General features: G+C 44.6%; 2 protein-coding genes across 9 annotated transcripts in view; both read left to right on the forward strand.

Moving 5' to 3' along the window:
- Positions 1–18,445, forward strand: part of LOC145448184 (focal adhesion kinase 1-like) — a 96,502-nt gene extending 78,057 nt beyond the window's left edge. For 3 of the 5 annotated variants that reach the window (XM_080326523.1, XM_080326527.1, XM_080326525.1), the window contains 8 exons: positions 10,587–10,659; positions 13,050–13,166; positions 13,393–13,530; positions 15,191–15,260; positions 15,323–15,417; positions 16,478–16,627; positions 16,979–17,168; positions 17,695–18,445. In XM_080326523.1, the coding sequence (XP_080182649.1) occupies positions 10,587–10,659; positions 13,050–13,166; positions 13,393–13,530; positions 15,191–15,260; positions 15,323–15,417; positions 16,478–16,627; positions 16,979–17,168; positions 17,695–17,900 (1,039 nt within the window). In that variant the 3' untranslated portion in view covers positions 17,901–18,445. Of the gene's footprint in view, positions 1–10,586; positions 10,660–13,049; positions 13,167–13,392; positions 13,531–15,190; positions 15,261–15,322; positions 15,466–16,103; positions 16,220–16,477; positions 16,628–16,978; positions 17,169–17,694 lie in introns of those variants that run through there. The other 2 variants (XM_080326524.1, XM_080326526.1) reach the window with 2 other exon arrangements.
- LOC145448185 (aprataxin-like) overlaps positions 1–21,028 on the forward strand; it is a 137,337-nt gene that overhangs the window by 55,623 nt on the left and 60,686 nt on the right. The gene's annotated exons all lie outside the window — the stretch shown is intronic.

Genomic DNA, 21,028 nt, shown 5'->3' on the forward strand with positions numbered 1-21,028 from the left:
GAACTGTATTGTGAATTGAGCGTTTTACGGTGTAAGGTTTTGTTGTAAAATTGAGTTGTATTTAACATTGAACTGGTTTTGAAATGGGCGTTTTATGGTAGTGGTTAGGCATATTTGTAGTAATTAAGTTGTATTTGACATTGAACCGGTTGTGAATTGATCGTTTCACGGTAGCGATTAGGTTTTGCTGTAAAATCAAGTTGTGTTTGACATGGAACTGTGTTGCTACACGCAAGCTGGTTTGCGATGCGTGACTGCAGGTGCAGGTGCCCGAAATTAGTGTTTTGTCGGAATTTTTGCTGTCTGTATGCGAGCGTTATGTGTCACGTTGCGTGCCTAGTATAGCGTTAAAAAATGGAAATTGGAGTCTGATTTGTTGGTGCGGTATGCAGATTGTAAGCGCGTTGTTAATTAATCCTGTTTTTCTCCAATTAGTCGAAAGCTGTTTTTCTGTGACATGCTTGTTTCGAGAATGCGAGAATGTGCTGTAATGGCGGTGACGCGGATTGGATGTCGTTGTGGTTGCAGAGAAATAGCTCGCTCGTTCGAATAGTTTTGTTATTTCCGCGTACCGCCCAATACGCGCTGCCACTCACAGACACTCGTACGCTAGAAGTACTGTTGATGCTCTGCTCGGGTGCGATGATATTTGGAGTTTGTTGATTGCGGGCATTGTTGAATGTCTGATTTATTTTCGCGTGGTCAGAATAGTGGAATGTGGGTTTTAGTGGTTGATTTCTGCGATGAAAGAGTTGTAGAATGGCGGTGTCAAGTTTACAATCGGGACCCGTTGCCCGTCTGGATGCGTAACCCCAAGAATAACTGGGTTTGTGTTTAGATTACGTAAGTCCCAACTACAATAAGCTGTTTGTTATCGTCAATGCGGTGGGACTTGTCAAACTGACACTGTGACCTCGCGGGATTAAGAGGTTGCGCCAAAAACGCGATTCTCGGCGAGTATTTATCTTCTGCTGGGAATAGCGCGGCCGCGCGACGCTGTGAGCAATCGCGGAGATATGCCGACGGGATAGTTGTGTCGCGTTGTTTGGGATTAAGGTGTTCGAATGGAATAATTCGGTTTCAACTTTCGAGGTTAGGTTTATTTTTTTGGGCCGCAAAGCGCGACCGATTACAATCAAATCTTTGAGTCGTGCATAGTGATTCAGATGACCGTTGGTAGTATTCTATAGTAAAGATGTTTCGAACTTGAGTTTCGACACGAAATATCTGCATAAACTCGCATCATAGTTGAGAAATGTAGAATGCGACAATCTTCCTTGAATGTCACATACCAGTATACCCTTTAAACAAAAATCGTATGTTTCAATTATTTCCGCCATAGCGTAGGGTACGAATCACTTGCTTTCACCCCCATTGCAATGGGTTAAAGAGAGTCAAATACATATTTCGTTATGGCAATATTTCAAAGGGTTGGTGTGGGCGCTGTTTTCGTGTATCACCCCGAGAAGGCGCAAAAATTTGATGTCAAGAATAACCCAATACAATCTCTAAGGATATATCTCTGGGTTGGTGTGTTTTTAAGCTCGTTTTCGCACATTGAGATGGTTGTCGAGGCAAAATTCAGTATCAATGGCCCGAGCCTGATTTACACCTATTTCAACACGCTTACTGTGCGCGCATGTATGCGTTATGGTAGCTGGTCGCTTTGCTCTGACGGGCCAGAGTTTTGGACAACTGCTGTTATTCATTGTGTTCGGCACGGCCGTGTGATACATTCGTGAGCAATCAGTAGGATTCTAATCGGGATAAAATGCATACGTTTTCCGATCCGTGTTTTCGAAGGAGCGGTGCGAAACTGTAAATATTTTTTGCGTTTTTGCAGCGTGCGCGTCAAAGAAAGTTGGTTAATTTAATCGCTGGGAACTGTCACTTTAGTGCTGTTGTCTCGCTGGGTAGACGCGAGGACGCATCGAGCAACAGGGCATGGGCGCTTGGCGCAATCATTTGCAATTGCATACGTTTGGATGCGATGTCAACCGAAGTTTAGCGGAGATTGTAATGATCAGATAAGCGCGTCCGAACCGTCACCTGTCGTGATCTAGAAATTATCGCGCGCCAGATAAGATAACGATCTGGCAAGAATTTATCGCGTTTTTAATTACTCCCGACAGCGGGCCCGTTGTTGCGAACGGAACACCTGACGCTTTGAAGACTTTGGGTTGTGTTGATTTTTTTTTTGTTATCTGTAAAATCGTGGTAGGGTTGCGGGAAGGTTTTTAGCTGTGTGAAAGCGAAATTTGTGTGTTGACACATACACTGTTATACCGCGATGAGTAGTAACGCTTTGGTGTATGTTCCGTGTGTGATTCATTAAAGAGGTAACCGCTTAATCGACTGAAATTCAGTTTACCTTAATTCGGGCGGACCTGTGTTTTGTCTGTTCGGGATTTCGGCTGAAATCGGTTTTCGACCGAGGCGTCGTGTTTTAAAAGTGTTTGCACAGTGTAACCCGCGCGTTTCGGCGACGGTTAGATTAAGCGATTAATTCTGGCCGAGTTATCGCCGGTGTTATGACATCGGGTGCGTTCCTTCAAAGGTCGCGGCGCGAGATGGTTTCTGGCGGACGGCAGAAACGTGACACGCTACCGTCAAGATTGCGGGGCTTGATTGGCGGTCGGGTGGATAGCGTGCGATTGTTGCGTCTCCGGTGAAATGCAATTTCGTGCAGGGGCAGTTTCGTGCTTTTATATGCGGATAGGATTACGTGCAGGTTCCGTGTTGCGGTGCGTTTAAATTGATAACTGCGACCGTTGATTTTCGATTTTGGTTAAATAAGGCCGGATAAGTCATTGAATTCGAAAAATCGATATGTAGGAACTAAAATGCCGCGGCTATGCCGGATATAGGCGTTGATGTGTAGTTCTCAAATTGATTTGCAACTTTGGAACGTGTTTTTCTGCATCGTCATGGTCTTCTCTAGAATTGGCGTACGCTAATCGTTTAAACCAAACTGTTTAAAAATAGCTTACAACTCATTTTAAGACCAGTTATAACTGAAAGCTAAGAGGACCTTTAATATATATTTCGTTAAGTTTAAACATTCGGCAGAATGATAAGGTATAAACAGCAAAGTCGCAGTTCTCACAAAAGAAATCGAATAGTCGAGCTCACGTTATCGTTTTTTAGGATGGATTCTATCTGTAGAACCGCGTAGCGCTCGTAACATCGAAAAGGCGGCATTTAGTCGAATTTCCTGTATTTGCTTTTAGTTACAGTTGGCCATGTTTGTCATGATTACATTTTGGATCGGATTAAGCTAGAAAGGTTTAGAACAATACAAACTACTCTCATAGATGATAGCCTTGTTAACCTCTACCTCAGTAGACATATCGTCATTCATCGATTCGCGTATTTGTCTTGTGATACTTCCTAGTCTAAACCCGAATCCGGCAGGCATCCGGTTCTCCCGAGTACATCCCCGGATCATACATACTCTTTGTTTGGATAAGTTCCGTTCTACCGGCGACAGTTTCCCGGTCGTCCGTGTCCGATCCCCGGCTACGACGCTATCTCCAGCGCTGCCGCACATTCCCCGTTTTGCGATCGTTATCCGCGCCCCGCGCGATGACCCGTGCGCTTGAACTTCTCGGTTTTCGGGGGCGCGATAAAGAGTTATTTTCGCTCTTTCACGGAACGTTTGACGCCCACACTTTTTTTCGAAAGGTATCGCTTTTCGGCTTTAAATTTTCTGCGCGCGGTCTGCGATTTAGTCGGAAATTGATTTTCGGGACGGGTTAGCCGACGACAGATTTTCATCGGGCGAGAAGTTTTATTGCGCGCGTCACTGTCTTTCAACTGCCGTGCGTCGAGGTTTATTTGCTCTGTGTATTAACGAATTTACGAGCGTTCACGTTGTGTGACTCAACGCTTGGAGCAGGCGCTGCGGAATTTCATATAAAACGTTAAATGTTCTGCGCCAAAGATTCGGGTAGCCTGCTGAGCGTTACGTGAAGATTTATCGCGCGGTTACTGTCAGTAAGCCCGAATTCTGTGGACTTGATTTTTGCAAGAAACGCAAAAATCTCAGCTAGCCGCGTCGAAGCCCGGGGCAAACACGGCTTGCGAGTGACGTAATCGCTTTTGACTTATTTTAGAGTTTGCGCAGTTTTGTGTTGACGCATATTCTCTCGGAACGGGTCGGCAGTAGTTTGCTCACCCCGGTAGCTATTCATTCCGACGGCCGGCGTAGAATGAACATTGTCTCCGCGGCATTTTTGCGAGTGCGCACAGTGTTTTATAGCCTGGTTCGTATTCGAGCGAGATGTCGTATTGATAGTTGGGATGTATTATTTGACGAGGCTGTTGGAGGTGCAGAACTTCAATATACAGTTGAATAATGAATTCAAATTGAACTAGACCCTAATATTTTCGACTGGCATTCGCCAGGGGTAATCATCATCAACTAGTATTACCCGTGGCCCGTGGCGAATGTCAGCCGGAAATATGCTGGTTTATTTCAATAGGAATATTTGAATATATTGGTGAATTGCTGGAATGGGGTTGTAGTATTTAGTGCTGTATTTCTTTGCTATAATGCTGCGAATGTTGAGGAAGAAGCTTATTGTGTGAAACGGTGTAACGATTTTGGTGTTTTTGAACTGATGCTGTAGCACCACTCATTTTTCTTCATTTTAATGAAGACTTGATAGTCGTGTCAATATTTGTATGGTATCATCATAGCACCGACGCCTGTATGTCGATGCTATCGAGCTACAAGCGAGCGCAACCAGAATGGACTTGAGAGCGACGTAATTATGAATAAGCAAAGTAGTGACGGCTGCGCGAAACATACGTCTCACCTTATACGAGACTATCTTCAAATCGTGCGTCATGCAATTAATCCGCTTTGTAGGGTCGCGGCGCTTGTTAACTGGATCCTCCGATTAAATGCGCGCATTAGCCGAATGTTTTCGGTTATCAGTGTCCAGATAACGATCTGTTCTCGATAAACTTGTCTGTAGATCCTCGCCTCTATTCGGTAACGCGATATTCCTCGATGGGAGATTATGAAATAGGGGTTAAAGTGTTTTTAGCTACGCGGCACAGACGCGGCCTTGTAATTGATGGCGGCGAAAGGGCACCACGGTTTTTAGTTCTCGCATTGTTTCGTGGAAACTTAAGCATGACGTCATTGATAAAAGCGTTCCGTATGTTATTTGGGTTCTTTGGTTCCGAGCCGTTGATTTTATTAGTCATGTAACAATGCTCATTTTGGATGATGCTTTAAATTCGGGGCTATGACGTGACGTGTTGAATAATCTCGTAGCCCACGCTTTTGATGGTGACTTAAATTCACGAGCTGCGCTGATTTACGAGCGATTTTGCTTTCGGATTTTCTACTATGTATCATGTGAGTGGAATATTTCGTAGCGAAAACTGATTATTCACGATACAGTTTATTAATAATGTGCGCCAATCGGATTATGGTACGCAATAGGGATGTTCTCCCGTTTTAATAAGCCCAAGGCCGTAAACGTGCAATTACATGTTACTGCGCGCCTGTGTCCACCGGTAAGGTCGAAATTAGCTCGCGCTGGCAATTTAGGCTAGGTAACTACCGCGGCGCTGTTAAGAAACAGCGTTTCGTGGCTATTTTTGTCCAGTCGATGGTGGTATTTGATAAAGAATGTGGAGATGTTTGATAAATCAGTCCGGCGGCCTACGTAACAATACGTTCTCGTGGCTGTCGTCTGCCGCGCGTTCTAGAATTCTCGAGACTGCTTTGTGTCGCACTGCGATTGATTTGATTTGCGAAAATTTGCTTGCTCGCCTGCTGCCTGCGCAGGCGTGTAGGGTCGTGTCGAATTCATGCAAATCCATAAAATTTACGACCGCGCAGGTATTTATACGGCTCTCGTTTATGTGCGATAGGCTACGAGATACAAAACGGTTATTAGTATCGCAGCGCGGTGGAAATGATCCGATTCGTAGTTGAAGCGTGCAGTTAGTTCAACTCGTTCGACCCTTCCTTGGCGTTACGGAGATCAATGTTTGGTAGCGATGGCGCCTGGTCTTGCAGACATGCAAAAACTTGCGGTCAAAAAGTCAAGTCTTCCCTACCGGATTTCGCAGACTGCTGCCCGGAAAATCGTGAGCCGCTATTGCGCGTATCTAGCGATCGATTAACGTGTTTACGTCACGTTGACAGACCAATCCCAATAGATCCGCAAGCTCTCAGACTGATATTGTCAGTAGCAGGACAATGAAGGCTGTACTGCAGGGCTACAATGAACAATTTCATCAAAGATTCAGTTACAATAGTCTGAAATTTGCTCAGGTCCGTTTTAACTATCGTGAATTTATAGTCATACAAGTGTTATGGTGTATAACTTTATACAAAATTCTGTATTAGCAAAAGCGATAAGCGAAATGTATTTATTGTCCCGTTACTCCTCACAGGTAGTGGGAAAATTGGCAATTTATATTTTTTACTAGTTGGTGAGAGCGAGTAGAAGGCATTGGTCATACAGATCAGAATTTTATTCATTACAAAGTTCATGTTTGAAAACGCTGACACGTTGTTGCGAATCAACGATAATTAATCGATATGATTTTGTTAAAGGAAGTACTGAGACATAAGGTTCGCATTCAACACTCAATAGGTCCTCCAGTTGAGTTGCCCTGATATACGGTGTTCCGCGATATAGGCATAGTGTCCTCGTATGTTATGGCGTGGCAATTAGCTCTTTACATACAATAGAAAGGGAATGATGTGTGAGCTATCGTGTAAGAGTCGGTATTCGATGATATAAGCGTTCTTGAGTAGCTCGGAATGGACTGCGTTGAAACGTGAGAAGCTACTAAAAATCCTTGTCTTCTATCATATGTGCGTTTGCAACGCGATACCTTAATCCTATTCTGTTACTAGTTTACCTTTTACCCAATGATACCATCTTAAATGGGTGTGTTTAACCCTCGTCTCGAGTACCCTAATGTTTCATACTTCCGCGATGAAAGCTGGACGCGAGAGGGTTAATACTTTGAAACTGGTTGACTAGTGAAAATTATGACTATCATTACATACTTAGCTAATCTACTGAGTATTTGGCGAAGTTTTATTGCGCGTACGGGTCGGCCGTATCTGGAAACTTGTAATTGTAGAGCTCTCGTTTCGCTCAAATATTGACTCGCGCGGGTCTGCGCCGGGTTTCGGCAACGTTGAAGCATTATCGGCTTAGCGCGCCGCTCTATCTGTCATCGGCGCCTTTTTCGTTTGCCGGGAGAGCTTATTCGCGTGGATTCTTCGGATTTTTTCAGCGTCTTGCGCGAACAAATGCGACTGATTTAGCGCGAGCCCGACGTAATGACATTCAGCCGGTGCGCCGAAACATTGGCCGTTGTGTGTGGCCGGATGGCGCTTGTATGTACAAGGGCGGACGTAATCATTGCGTTTTGTGAAAACATTTCCAAACAAGATGTCCCGTGCGAGAATAGTAAGGGAATAATGCGCGATATCTTGCTGGTATCAGCGTAATGCGCGCCATTATGGCCGTATCAATCATCCGTTCCATTCATCGGTATGCGTTAGCGGGAGTTACGTTTTTAAACACCAGTCTGAAGCTCAATCACATTGACCTACTAAAGAAATGATTTTTAGCCACGTTGTTCAGTGTGTAGACAGAAAAATGGAACTTCGATATATAAAAAGGCTGCCTTCCGTTTGAAATGGGTATTTCGAATCGATGACATGTCGGACATGATACGCAACTCTCGTGATTCATCGGTACAAATAATCACCAGTACCCGGCTTGTACTTAATCTGTCAATGTTTGAGCAATGGTGTACGTCGACTATGTAAAGTTCTGTATTTGTCTTGATGGGTAGTCTTTATCTTTTATTTTCTGGGGAAAGTTTCAAAGTTGGTTACGCTGAAACGGTATTTTTATCATATTCCATAAATTAGGAACTGAAATAGACGTGACTTGAACTCGGATTGAAGTTGTTTTCCGAACGCCACCTGTATTTACTTGACTTTGTACGCTGTTTGCATTGCCCGGCCTAGATTGTAATTGATTGCGTCTCGAAAAAGATCACTGTTGCAGCATGATGCAAATGATGATGAATCGCGCGTTTCGGCGGCTTCAAGATTTTTCGCGAATGGCAATATCTGATATGTGCTGCTCGCGAGAGGCTTGCCGAGACCGATTTTACGAGGCTATTAGACATGATTTTTGCATTATCTGATTTCAAGGTGAATTTCCCGATGAGTGAGCGACGGATTGCCCGTTTTGATTTACTAATGCGGGCGCGGGCAGATAGATTCCCACAAAAGCGTTACCAGATTCGTTTTAAAACATGTCGGTGTACGATTACGGTCGGTTTACAAAATAAAATGCCGTGAGCGTGTGTCAAATCGGGTATCGTACAATGTGCGCTTTAAAAGGTTTTCGCGTAGCTTTTACGAACGCGCGCTATCAATCACACACGGCTTTGGGCGTTTATGCTTTTAAAAAGTTTACGCCGCCTGGACGCGATTAGAACGACAACCGCGCGATTGATTGACGACGTCGAGCGTTAGCGTGATTTGGTGTTAAAATTCTCCAAATGCCTTTGCCAGGAATTACTTTGACGCTTGATGTGCTGTGTAGTTTGCTTGGATCTGAATGATACCGCCCGGGCGTGGGCCGGGATATATTCTTGTTGAAATTATGGACGACGCCGGCTTTAACGAGGGAAAACACGGAGCAGGCAGCGCTGATTATATCGAATACAGTATCCCGCGCACCAGTAAAGTTGAGTACACCCCACCGTCGCCGACCACCAGCGGCTACAGCGAAAGCGGTAGCGAAATGGACAACCACGACAGCGGGCGGGCTAGCGAATTGGAAGGCAGCCCTAAAGTACACCCCAAAAGACCCGACAGAATCACTCTGGGGTTTGATTTGCTGGACCGTATCGACTTGTCTTCAGTGAACTCGAATCAGTCATCAGGTCTGGTGTCTATAGAAGCGTCCGCATTGCGGACTCTAGTGTCTTCGTTAAAAGACACAAAAACAAGGCTTGAACATATGGAGACAGGAATGGAGGTGCTTATTAAAGCTTTAGCTCTGCAGAATAAGGTTTCAAACGAAGCCGTTTTTAAGTTATCGCGGACTGTTATCGCGCTAGGCGCGGATTTTAAGAATTTTAAAGTCGCGCACGGTTTTGAGAAGGGTATCGGTGATCGGGATACGGTGATTCGTAGCGGGGATGTTGCAGCGTCGACGCAATCACCAGATCGCGAAACCGCGACTTTTCCGCGGTTCGCTACTGAATTTAAGAACCAGCACGTTTCGACGGCGATACCTTCAGAGGTCGATGTCGAATCGTACGACAACTTCCAAGACCGGGGGTCGAAGGTCGCGCCGGATTTGGACGCTGCCGGATACGACGTGCCTAGAGTTCATGTTTATGCGCGCGTGCGCAAGGAACGGTCCACGGACGATATGTTAAGCGGCCCGCCGACTTTGCCAGGGCGGCCGTCCGACTTTAAAGAGATTGCGGACGAGGAATCTCGCAATTTGGAAAAGCTAATGAGCGAACTAGAATTACCCGGAACTGGACTGTCTATGCGTAATCGAGATGATTTTTCTGGCGGTGACAGCTTGACGAGAATATCCCGATTTTCGGACGTTGAAAGCCTGATGTCAGCGTTCGATAACGAGAAGAGCATGTTTTCGGACGACGAATTCGACACCGGGAGCGAGTTCGATTGTGACGTCACAAGTCCGTCACATAGCGTGGACGCGCCTACCGCGCTGCGCAAAGACGCCGAGGTTTACACCTCCAGCGTGATAATTCCGTCGCGGTCCCAGACATCCATCGAAGGCTCGCAAAAAACTGCCGGTTCCGCGCCGGGCGCGAAAATATCTAGCGGGCTGCTCGCTAATTACAAGAAGCTGTTCAAACGGAAGAGTAAAAAGACGCGCGCCGAAAGCGGGACTTCGTTTACGTTCGTGACGTCACCGCTGTACGAGAAAGAACTGGAACGAAATCCACGGAGAGAGAACAAAAAACTGAAGAACGGACTCAGCGTAGAGAGCGTAATTTCCGGCAAGAAACTGAGCGCTTCCGGCGCGTCGGTTTTGTCTTCCAGCCGTGAAAATGTGGACTCCAGATCGCGCGTAAGCGCTGATTCCAGTAGAGGCTCTCCTCGCGCCCTGCGTGGCTACCGCTCGCCAGCGAACGCTCAGTTGCTGCGTTTGCAAAGCAGTGAGAGCGCGGGCGACACCAATCATACGCGCGACGCCCAGAACAATGCGGAAGCTTACGATAACTTTGCTAGTGGGCGAGCGGGAAATTTTCCAAACGGAAATACCGGGCACGACCGGTTCGCGTCTTCCGGGTTTTTGACCGGATTCGAGAACGCGTCCGGCAGCGGACTTGCCACTGCTGCCAGGCGCGAGGCGTTTGAGGATAGTAAACTCAGTCATTCCGGGTAAACATTAGCATTCTTTTTTCCGGGTAGAATTTTTATTCTTTTTTGCGTATAGAATATCTCGTGCGCGCTGGAAATCGCTTGCTTTACATTGTTTCGTTAGAACGCGGTTTTCGATTTGGTTGTAACTTCGTCCTTCGTGTTTTAGTGTCATCTTGGACAAGTTGGAGCGCGAGCAAGCGGACAGACTGCGATTTGAACAAGATGAACCCCCGCCTAAGGTAAGCACGTGTGCTGTATTTAAACGCAGTCGGCGTGTCAATTTTCTTAGGTTTTGTTGGCAAAGAATTCAGCTGTCAACGGTACTCCTCGGAAATTGAATACGCCTACGATGTCACAATATCTATAATTTCGCTGCACGCCCGTGCGACTGATCAGCGATTGGTTTTTCCGAGATAAGACAACTTACTGCACGTGCACACAAAGAGTTGGATAATCCTCGCTGTGTTGTATTATGCTCCCGTCGTAAATAGCGTCATCAATTAATTTCAATACGAACTAATTTCATGTTGCAACGTGAAATTAGCGCCGTTTACCGCATTTTTACACTCGGAGATGCGCGCGCCAGGCACTGTATTTTGCTGCCGGAAACTGTTGTCAATAAGTGGCAGCTGCCCTTTCACCAACAATAGCGGATTGCGGATTTTACACCTCTCCTTTAACGCGTATCTGACAATGTTTGTCCTGCTCGCGGAGTAGGAGTGCTCACTGCTCACACGTCTGACACTAGTGGGCTTATTCAAGACGAATTGCAGTGCGTGATTGACATCAGGTTACTTGTAGCTCAGGGCAGGCAACCTTTTCTTACCAACTAACCATACGTGATTACGCAGACTTTGAACAAAGCGTTTTGAGTCAGGCCGTGACCAGGTGTATGATTTTTCCGTTTATATTTTTTGGGCGATTTCGACATCTGTTACGTCAGCGGGAAAATTCGGTTGACGAATAGTAGATACGTTGAGCGTGATGCGTGCGTCAAGGTGAACGCTCCGCGTACAGGTTTTTATATCAGCGGCAGACAGCAATCATACAAGCGCTCACGTAACCGGTGCACTCTACGTCATCTCAGCAGACTGGCGCTTTAAAACTCTTTTCCGGCCATTAAATCATGTGCAGCGAATGAATAGCGATGCGATGTGGCTTTGAGGAGCATTCCCAATAGGAACTTGTTGACAGTATCGAGAATTCGCGCCGAGGCCCGTTTACGGCTTTGGTTGGGGTCGGCGTGCGTTTCCTGTGTGGCTTTCCTTCGCTGTGACGTGACAAGTGTTATTAACTGCGTTACAAGCGATTTGACGCTAGCGGTTGAGAATCGTTTTGGAGTTGTATGGGGTGTTGCAGTTGCAGTGAGCAGACCTTGCTGATTTTGCGGATGAGTTGAGATCGTGTGACAAACGTCTGGGTATAGGAAGGATAAAAGAATGATTCAGTCTATGACGAGACAGCTTACGACCTTGTTGGATTGCGATTCTTGTCCGAACAACGTAGATGGAAATTCAGTATTGCGAATGTCCTTCGATAAATGCCACGAATTTCCTTGGTTAAATACCACGATTTTCGTAAGCTTTACGGAGAAAAGACCACTGTTATTACGCTTGATATCAGTAACCTCACTGAGAGTATTCGCATTCTAATTCACTCGAATGGATTCTAGACTTCAATGGGCGGCCGTGAAATCTTGTTCAAAATCAGTGTTGGTGCGGACGCATCCGCTGATTCCATTTCTTACAATCCACTTTAGTCATGCCCAGCGCTTTGTTAGAAGCCAGGACCGCTTCAACCAGGCGCGATTTTGCAATAGTAAAGTACCGGCGCGTGACATTCGGTAGATCATCAACTTTCGGCACAAGTACGCTTACGCCGTGCATTCGATAGCTTTCGAGTAGGTTCGCGGTTAGCAATAATCGCATGAGATGTAGTATGATATTGTAGTTGTTTATACTTTGTATAGATATTTATCAAGGTAGTAAGAGCGCGCTGTGTTTACCCACCTGTTCCGACGAAATGTAGAGGACATCTTTCGAAAAGTTGTTGCAGGGCGCGCTTACACAGGGTTGGATTTAGAGTCCGTTTGTTATTAGATCAGTTCTTGTTAGCTACGATTTCACTTTGGTTTCTGTGTTGACAGTCGTATTCATAACATTACGGCGCAGTTTAGGTACAAATATGAGGATGTCGGTTGTGATGCCGAGTCAAAGCGGTACCGACAAGGCCGAGGTAGATATGGAAGAATTGGCGAAACTGGACGAAACCCTGCAGATGCTAGCGCAGGTGTCGCTGTCTCTGCGCACGGCGCGCCCTTCCTTGCGGCGAAAGCGTTCCAGCAGAAAAGCAAGCTTCAGAAATAAGGAGCAGTACGACACTCTGCCTAGCAAAATCACTCAGCACACCCCGGCACCGTTTAGCTACACGCACGGGCCCGTCGCGTTTCCCTGCGATATCGCGCAGTACGCCACCGTAGTCCGCGCGCCGCGCCGCAATAGCGCGGGTAAAATCACGAAACTAACCCGACACAGGCCGCACTTGAAGGGAAAGGTGAAAATTGAATACGCCCGCGGGTTTGAGGCTAAATTTGAGAGCGAAGTGTTATCGCGTATATTTCCTTATACAGCCCAGCAGGCCGGGATATCCGAAAGACAGTCCGCGCTCAAGCGTCAATCATCCCAACGGTGGCTATTCGCGAGGCACGCCAGCGGTGCCGCCGAAACAGAAAGTGTTCACTCCGGAGGTAAGTCGGACTAAAATTTTTCAGCTTCATCAAATTAGATTAGAATTATAGCTTGTTTTTTTTTCGACTTAGATTTGAATTACTTAATTTTGGAAAGCTTTTTCGAATTCCGAAATACAATAAAAATCGGATATCTAGTTTAAGATCTATCTAGTCAAAGATATCCCTGGTCGGTCGTTAGACGCTCGCGTTTTGCGCGGGTACGATCACGTGACTATGCGTTCAGGAACTGGCCAACCACGAAGCGCAGGAGAAGTTGCGGCAGAAGCAAATGGAGGAGGTGCTGCTCCAGCAGACGCTGACGCAACAGCAGCGCGAAGCGGCCGAAAACGAGAAATGGCTTCAGCAGGAGGAACGGAACTTGGTAAGCGCGCATGCTACGAAACGATATTCAACCGATCGCCGCCGCTTCTAATTGCTTTCAATCTGTTTAATTTGTCATGCGTAGCTGGCGTTTTAGGGTCTTTCTTGGCCTCCCGTCCCGCTGTTGTGGTTTGGTATGTGTCGCGCGTCCGTAACATCATAACACGCGAAATTCAAACATTTGGGCTTCCTAGCCTTGGTCGATTTTCACTTAACAAATAGCTAATTGTATGCTAGTCGGCAATGTTCAAGTTATGTTCTGAAACCCGCCAGTGTTCGCGGTCCCATTTCAGCCTTTTGCAGCAGGCTATTGCACAGACTTGGACTAATTTTATTCAGATTAGATGAGAATTAGAATTATAGCGATACCCTTTTTTACAAATTAGAATTGTAATTGCGCATTTTCCCGAATTTGATTAGAATTGGAATGGTAGCTATACTCCTGCACAGTTTTCCAAATTAGATCAAAATTTTAATTACTGAATTCGCAAAAACTAGGGCATTGAATGAAGTTCGGTTCATATCTAATGAGCGTTCGTTTGAGAATAGCAAATGTCTGTGCAGCAAGTTGTTGATTGTTATTATTGAATTGTCTAGTCGTCCATTTCTGCTATTGCGTAATTGCAACGAGGAAAACAAATTTTGCCACGTCGCCAAATTGCTGACCCGCTATTTCCTATTGAGTCACCACGTCCGTGGCGGCGTTATCAGAGAATCGTTTGATTGCCTCACGCACTGCCCGAATAAGGAAATATCGCAGTATCGCTCCATATCACTTGAGTAACGCAATCGGCGAGCGGCTGATGGTGATTGTCACGCGCGGGCTTGCGTTTGTGACGTAATAAAATAGAGATGTTTCGTCTTCCCCGAAGTGCTTGTGATAGTATGAGTTGCGATTTAGAAGACGCGTCTAAATTCGTTTCAAGTGGAACTACAAGATGAAGGTATACTCTGATATGTAGTTTTAAGAAGATTTTGGCGAGGGGTCGCATACTTTTGGCATGTACTAACGCAGAAGACTAACGTCACTACGAATAGGCGCAATTTTAGAACATAAATTCAGTTACTGTGGTAGAGGAGCTGTTTCGCTCAGTTGCTGTAACAATTTCACGCGTAAAGGTGTTGCGAACATACCCAAAACTACTTTCTACTTTGTAGAAAAAACATAGATGTTTGTGTATAACTAATGCCTCAATACAACCAAACTGATGCTTATGGTAGTTATGTAGTAAGTAAAGAGTATTTTTGCTTTAAAAAACTGGCGAGGAGATGCAGCTGTAGTTTAAAAAGGTGACCGCTCGAGTTTGTTGTCCAAGTAGACGAAACCTACTTGAGTTTTGTGAAAAATCACAAGTACTTAGTTACTGAGGGGCTTCGTGGTTGGGTAACGCGATATCAAGTTCTGTAGCGTTTAACTTGCTTGTTCATCTATATTATTTCTTCATGCTAATTTACGTTTGTTTTCTTTCTTTTTCTCCTTTTTGCTTTACTACCCCGTGCATGCGACCGCCGCCTCTCCGCCATCTGCATGAAAACGCGAATTAATCTACGACTACGCCACGGTATTTTCTCGATTCACGAAACTGACGGTATGGTCCCGGCCTCGTTGCTTTGCTGCGCACGCCGTGCCCCTAATTCTGCGCACGTTTTTGACGCGTCAGTTTACGTCTTTGCAGAACCCAGAAGCGCCCGGCGGAAGCAGGACGAGAGGCAGTTCCGGTTCGAACCCAGGTGAGATTCTCGGCCTCCGTTCGGTTAGTTTGAGACTTACGCGGTGCGCGGTTTCGTTGCAGATGTGCCCCCGCCTCCCAGTGTCGCCCCGTCGAAGCCACCGAGGAAGATGTCGAAACCCAAGGACGAGATACCTCACGGGCCGCCGCAAACGAAGGTTAGTACATTTTTGTGTTTGCTGTGCAGCAAAGTGTGTCCATTAGGGCTCTTCTAAAATGACTTTTTTTCTCAAATCGTACTGGCTACTTGATAAAATTGTTAGGTTACCTAATTTAAGCCTACACACAAAATTTGGTTCAATTCCAGCCAGTAACCGCTTTGCTACAGGAGAAGAAAGTTTCTATTTATTATATTAAATTAAATAATAAAAAATTTGAAAATTTTCTGTTCACCCCATGAAAGTGTAAGGCTGTCTATAGAAATGATGCTCACCAAATTTGGTTCAATTCCAACCAGTGGAAGCGGAGCTATTGCTGTCGAAAAATTTGGATTTTATTAAAATAGTATTTACGGTGAGCACAACTATAATAAAAAAACATAGAATCGGTCACCGTAAATACTATTTTATTCAAATCCAAATTTTTTCGATAGCAATAACTCCGCTTCCACTGGTTGGAATTGAACCAAATTTGGTGAGCATCGTTTCTATAGACAGCCTAACACTTTCATGGGGTGAACGGAAAATTTCCAAATTTTTTTATCATTTATTTTTATATAATAAATAGAAACTTTCTTCTCCTGTAGCAAAGCGGTTACTGGCTGGAATTGAACCAAATTTTATCATGTAGCCAGTACGATTTGAGAAAAAAAGTCATTTTTGAAGAGCCCTAGTGTCCATACTACTTCGATTAGAAATGAAAAGAGAAAGATCTGACAAATGCTCAAGTAGTGTCAATGCCGGTGCAAATAGGTAGAATCTTCCAATATGTAGCTTTAGTTACCGAGATACGGGTTTAGTACCTTCTACCTTTCAAAATACTGTAAATAAGTAATTGTGGCTGGAAAAAACCCTTGTATGCGTGAAAGTCTTATTAAAAACAAAGCCCATTGAGTAATTGGTGCAATCCTCAAAGATCTGCTACAAATGACACCGGGGTCATTCCGCGCGGTTTCTGTGACAGCCTCGCTCGTCAATGTGATGCAAACTTATGCTAAATCTACTTCGTACAATTCAAAAGAGGCGCCGATCTCTAATTTTTTTCGTTCTCCTGTCGCAGCTCGAAGAAGTGAAGACCGCGCCCACGATGCAGCTGAACCGCGACAACGACGAAGTCTACAAGAACACGATGGAGGTCGTGAAGGCCGTGCTCGGGATGAACAGCATCACCATGGACGCCAAGGCCGAAGACCTTTTCAACAGCGTCAAGGTAAGTGTGGAAAAGAAGTTCCTAATGTCGTTGAGCTTGTGGTTAAATGTTGGGTTTATTTTAAAACCGTGCCACGCGAAATTTGTCTCAATTTTGGCCGCTAGAAGCGAAGTTAATACGGTCTGACATTTTGTGTGACCTCAAATCGTGTTCCATGCATGTCTGAAAGGAGGATGGTGCATTTTTCGCGTATTTTCACCTTTAGAATCTCCAGCTATCTAGTTTGGGTAAAGATATTGCAAGTTATTAAAAATATTTCCTGGAAATTCGTCAAATGTCATTTCTCGCTGATCCATTTCCACACTAGAATGCCCAGTGTTTTATACCGCTCATAGTTCCGTTTCATTTTAGACCGTTGGCGGCGCGCTGAAGAAGCTTTGCGCGTGTCTGGACCAGGTGTTGCCCGAGCTGCCCGAAGACTTCCACCGTGAGATCGACATGGCCCAGCGCACGACCAACAAGGACCTCTCGCAGGTCATCAATCAGCTCAAGCTGGTGCAGAGGTTTTTCGCAACCACGCAGGTCGTCGAGTACAAGAAATGTGAGTACGCTGTTGGTGACCACTGATCAACGATCGCCAGGACTGCTTGACAAAATCTCAAATGTTGTTGTGGTTAGTTTGTCATGAAAACGGGATATAATATAGCCACTTGAGTATGTATTGTTGCAGTGGTATGCGAAATCACAGATAAGGGTAGTGCCGACCTCGTCTGGTTGTGATTGCATCATCCCCTTATGTAGTGCGAGTGTGCAAAAGGTACCCAGATACTCTGAAAAAGTAGCAGTGCTTCTTTACCAGCCTTGTCAGGTTCCGATTGTATTCGCTGATTAAGTGGTGCAAGCATATAAAATGTTCTTGAGTTTGGTTGTGATTATATTTGCAATTGGGAAAATTGTACATGTGCAATTGTGCATGTATGCAAAATGTACATGAGCACACGGAAAAGGTAGTACTTCGTTCCCAACCACGTCAGGTTGTGATTGAAATGCTCGCATGGGTATGAACTGCTATTTTATTCAAGACCGACTGAAGTAATCAGAAATAATAGCAGCGTGTGTCGTTTCAGGTTTAATGGCGGCCAACCAGGTGCTGGCCATCGACGCCAAGAACCTCCTGGACGTGGTGGACCGCGCTCGGATACGAAAGATCCAGACCGCCCAGGAGCTAGACAAGGCCCAGACGGAAGACATACGACACGGCCTCCGGGACACGCAAAGGGCCGCCGCGGCCCACGAGCCCGAGGACGTGTATCCGTCGGACGATTTCTTGTAGCCCCTGCGCAACGCACGATACTTCCGTCTTGGGCGGTCGGTGTATAGTAGATTCGCCCGTCGGTGGGCTGCGGCGCGGTGCGAGTGTTTTTCGCGCCGAATCTGCACGTCACGTGAATGAATTGTAGCTTTCAGTCGTGTGATTTGCCACACGGGCGCGGACTCGTAGCCCGCGAGACAATGCACAGTGCGCGCTCCTTCCTGTTCCGTAAAGGCTTTTGTTTGAGAACTAGTTTACTACCGTTTCTATACCCCAGATGCAAAAAATTCTGTACCTTCCTACGTAAGCCTTACACGGAATAGCGTCGCTACCTTTATTTTTTCGTTGCTCTTTCTCTCTTATTTTATTCTTTACGTTGTCAACCGGAGTTTTATTTATTCTTTGCTCTTTTTGGATATTTTAAGAAGACACTTTTCCATATTCTATATCGCTGCGCGCGACTCGACGTTGCGCGATCTCGCTTTTCACTGCTCTCCGGGAACGGTGTCGTTCGCGGATGTGTAGATGCAATGTCGTACGAAATAAAAGTCTTGTTAACATGCTGAGGGCTGTGTACGTGAGGCGGTGGTTTGGTTGCAGGCAGATTTATTAAAATATGATTTTTTAGCTACTCAAACTTGGATAAGAATTAAAACTATAGCTACACTGATTTTCCCAAATTGGATTGAAATTCGAATTAGTAAATTCGCGAGAACTTGGAGATTGGATTTAAATTTAATTCATATAGAATAAAATGCAGAAAATTATCACGAGTTCAGTCTCATAAGCGTGAAAATGACCAATGTTAAGCTTGGCTCGTTTCGCTCAATAATTTGTATCAAGGTGAAGATCTTAGGGATAGCAGGTCTAACGATGATGATGATGAATGAAGATTTTGTAATCGAAGATGATTCGGAACGTAGAATATGTAGTCCATCATCACGAGTTGGATGATCTTACACAGACTTCGGAACTTGGAATAGTAATATTCGGAATTTTTAGCATCCTTCCGAATGGAGAAAAGATTACTTGGCAAGAGAGAGAAGATTTCTCACTTTCGATCATGAGAAACGGCGTTTTAATCTTAGGGCTACTTTCGATAGCTTTGTGTATTGCCGTGATACTGCATGGCATTGGCATGATACTGTTACAATGGGTTGCTGGAGGAGTTAGAAATCCTGATATACAACTCAAGTGAATGGAAAATATCTATTGGTAGCTCAAAGGATCCTAAAGTGTGGCATTCTGCAAAATAGCAACGTTTTAGGTGCGGTAACAATTGCACACTCAGTTAGTCTTCGTGAATAATACAGAAACGTTAAATGGTTGCAATATCGCAAGCACGATTGGATCATATGTGTCAGCTTTGAAATATTTTGTCTCTTAGGGCCAGACAATAAGGATGCACATTGCACATGTAACCCTGATACACATGTGCCAATTTCACATATTTATGTCGGACAGAAGATAATGAAACAAGCTAAAATATCGAAATAATTTCCTGGAAAACCTTGGCATAGTCAGCGATGGGCAAGGAAGAAGTGTCCCACAATATCTGAAAATGTCTGAGGTAAGATATCTGAGTAGATTGGAGCTTATGTGTTAGTTGACTATTGCTCTAGTACAGTGGTTCTCTGCCTTTTTGTCTTCGCGAACCCCCTCAAAGATTTAGCTCATTTATCGTACAAACGTGATCTGCCTTTTGTAAATGATAATTATAACCTTAGTGATGAACAGCAACAAAATGACTATTCTTGAAAATAAGATCATACTATCCATGTAGGAATTGAGCTAACTTCTATTACTTCGAAGCGAAAAAAAATCCGCGCCTTCGATAGGATATTTAACGAGTGCCGAGAATCCATTTCCACAAATAGAGGCGTTGGCGAATGTAATAATAAAGCGTAACGCTTCCGACGACACATTTGGGTATGATCGCAACAAATATGGCGCCAAAATTGACATGAACATATAATCAACGGCGGGCAACATCCGGCCCGCGACGGGATTTTGGGTTGCAAGCAGACATTCTCCGATCTTCCATGATAATGTGACCCGCGGGTCTACATACATTTGCGAGCAAACATTTTTGACCATAAACATTTATAGTTTACCTGACGCTCACGTGCATTTTTTCCCAAAGGTTTCTAATTTTTTAAATGCAGCCAGAGTTCAAAGACCTTGTAGACAACTTTGATTGCCACAGATGTCTCATTGACTTCAACAGCTATTGAATTACATTACGAGTAAGCGAATAAATACTGTTTTTGGTCTCTACTTTAAACTTGAAGGTTACATTAGATATGATATATTCGTTGTATAGGTGAATAAATACGCGATTTATGTATCAATTCAGGAATCCGGCCTGCCAAGTACTTAATTTTCCATATCCGGCCCGCCGACTGGAGAGGTTGCCCGCCCCTTGATATATAACGTCAAGCCTGGTCATTTCTATCTAGCAGCTTATCTTGAAGTTATTATGAAAAAAGGTTATATATATCACAGGAGAAAATGGATTTTTGTAGACATTTCGAAGTCACTGTGCTTAACCTTACTCATCCAACTTTTTTTCCGCAATCCCCAATAAAGCATCTCCAAACAGGAAAATGTTTGTATCCGTAGGCTAATGGCTATTTAGCAGTTACAATGAGTCTGCACAGTAGGATATTTCATCTCTGATTGCCATTCTGTTGATGTGAGCTTTGGAGTTTTATACTATAGCAATGAAGCGCAACTGCCTCGTGATTTTCCAACTTTAAAATAATAGCTTTTCAACTTTTCGCGGTTGAGAACCGCTGCTCTAGTATCAAACGAGACAACCCACAGAATTATGAGTTAGTAGCGTAAATTTGGACCCTGAAACTCGCATTTTATTTGTCCTGCAGAAGCAATATCAGTTTAAATCAACCAAATAAAGCTGTGCAAATGTTTATTAGAAGTCTATCGTTTTAATTGTTTTATGTTCGACTGCTTATGGTTTTTGACACGTTTTATACAATAAACACAAAATATTAAAAGTAGTACTTTAATTTGGGTTATGAGTAAGGCTGGGCACAATGATTCGAGTATTCGAATCTGAATCGAGTAATTATTCTAATGATTCCAGTCGAGTAGCAAAAGTCGAATTTTTCCAGTACTGAAATCATGCG

Source organism: Botryllus schlosseri, chromosome 10, assembly GCF_051294905.1.
Source record: "Botryllus schlosseri isolate E-star chromosome 10, Bs_hap1, whole genome shotgun sequence".
In the NCBI taxonomy this organism is placed as follows: Eukaryota; Metazoa; Chordata; class Ascidiacea; order Stolidobranchia; family Styelidae; genus Botryllus; species Botryllus schlosseri.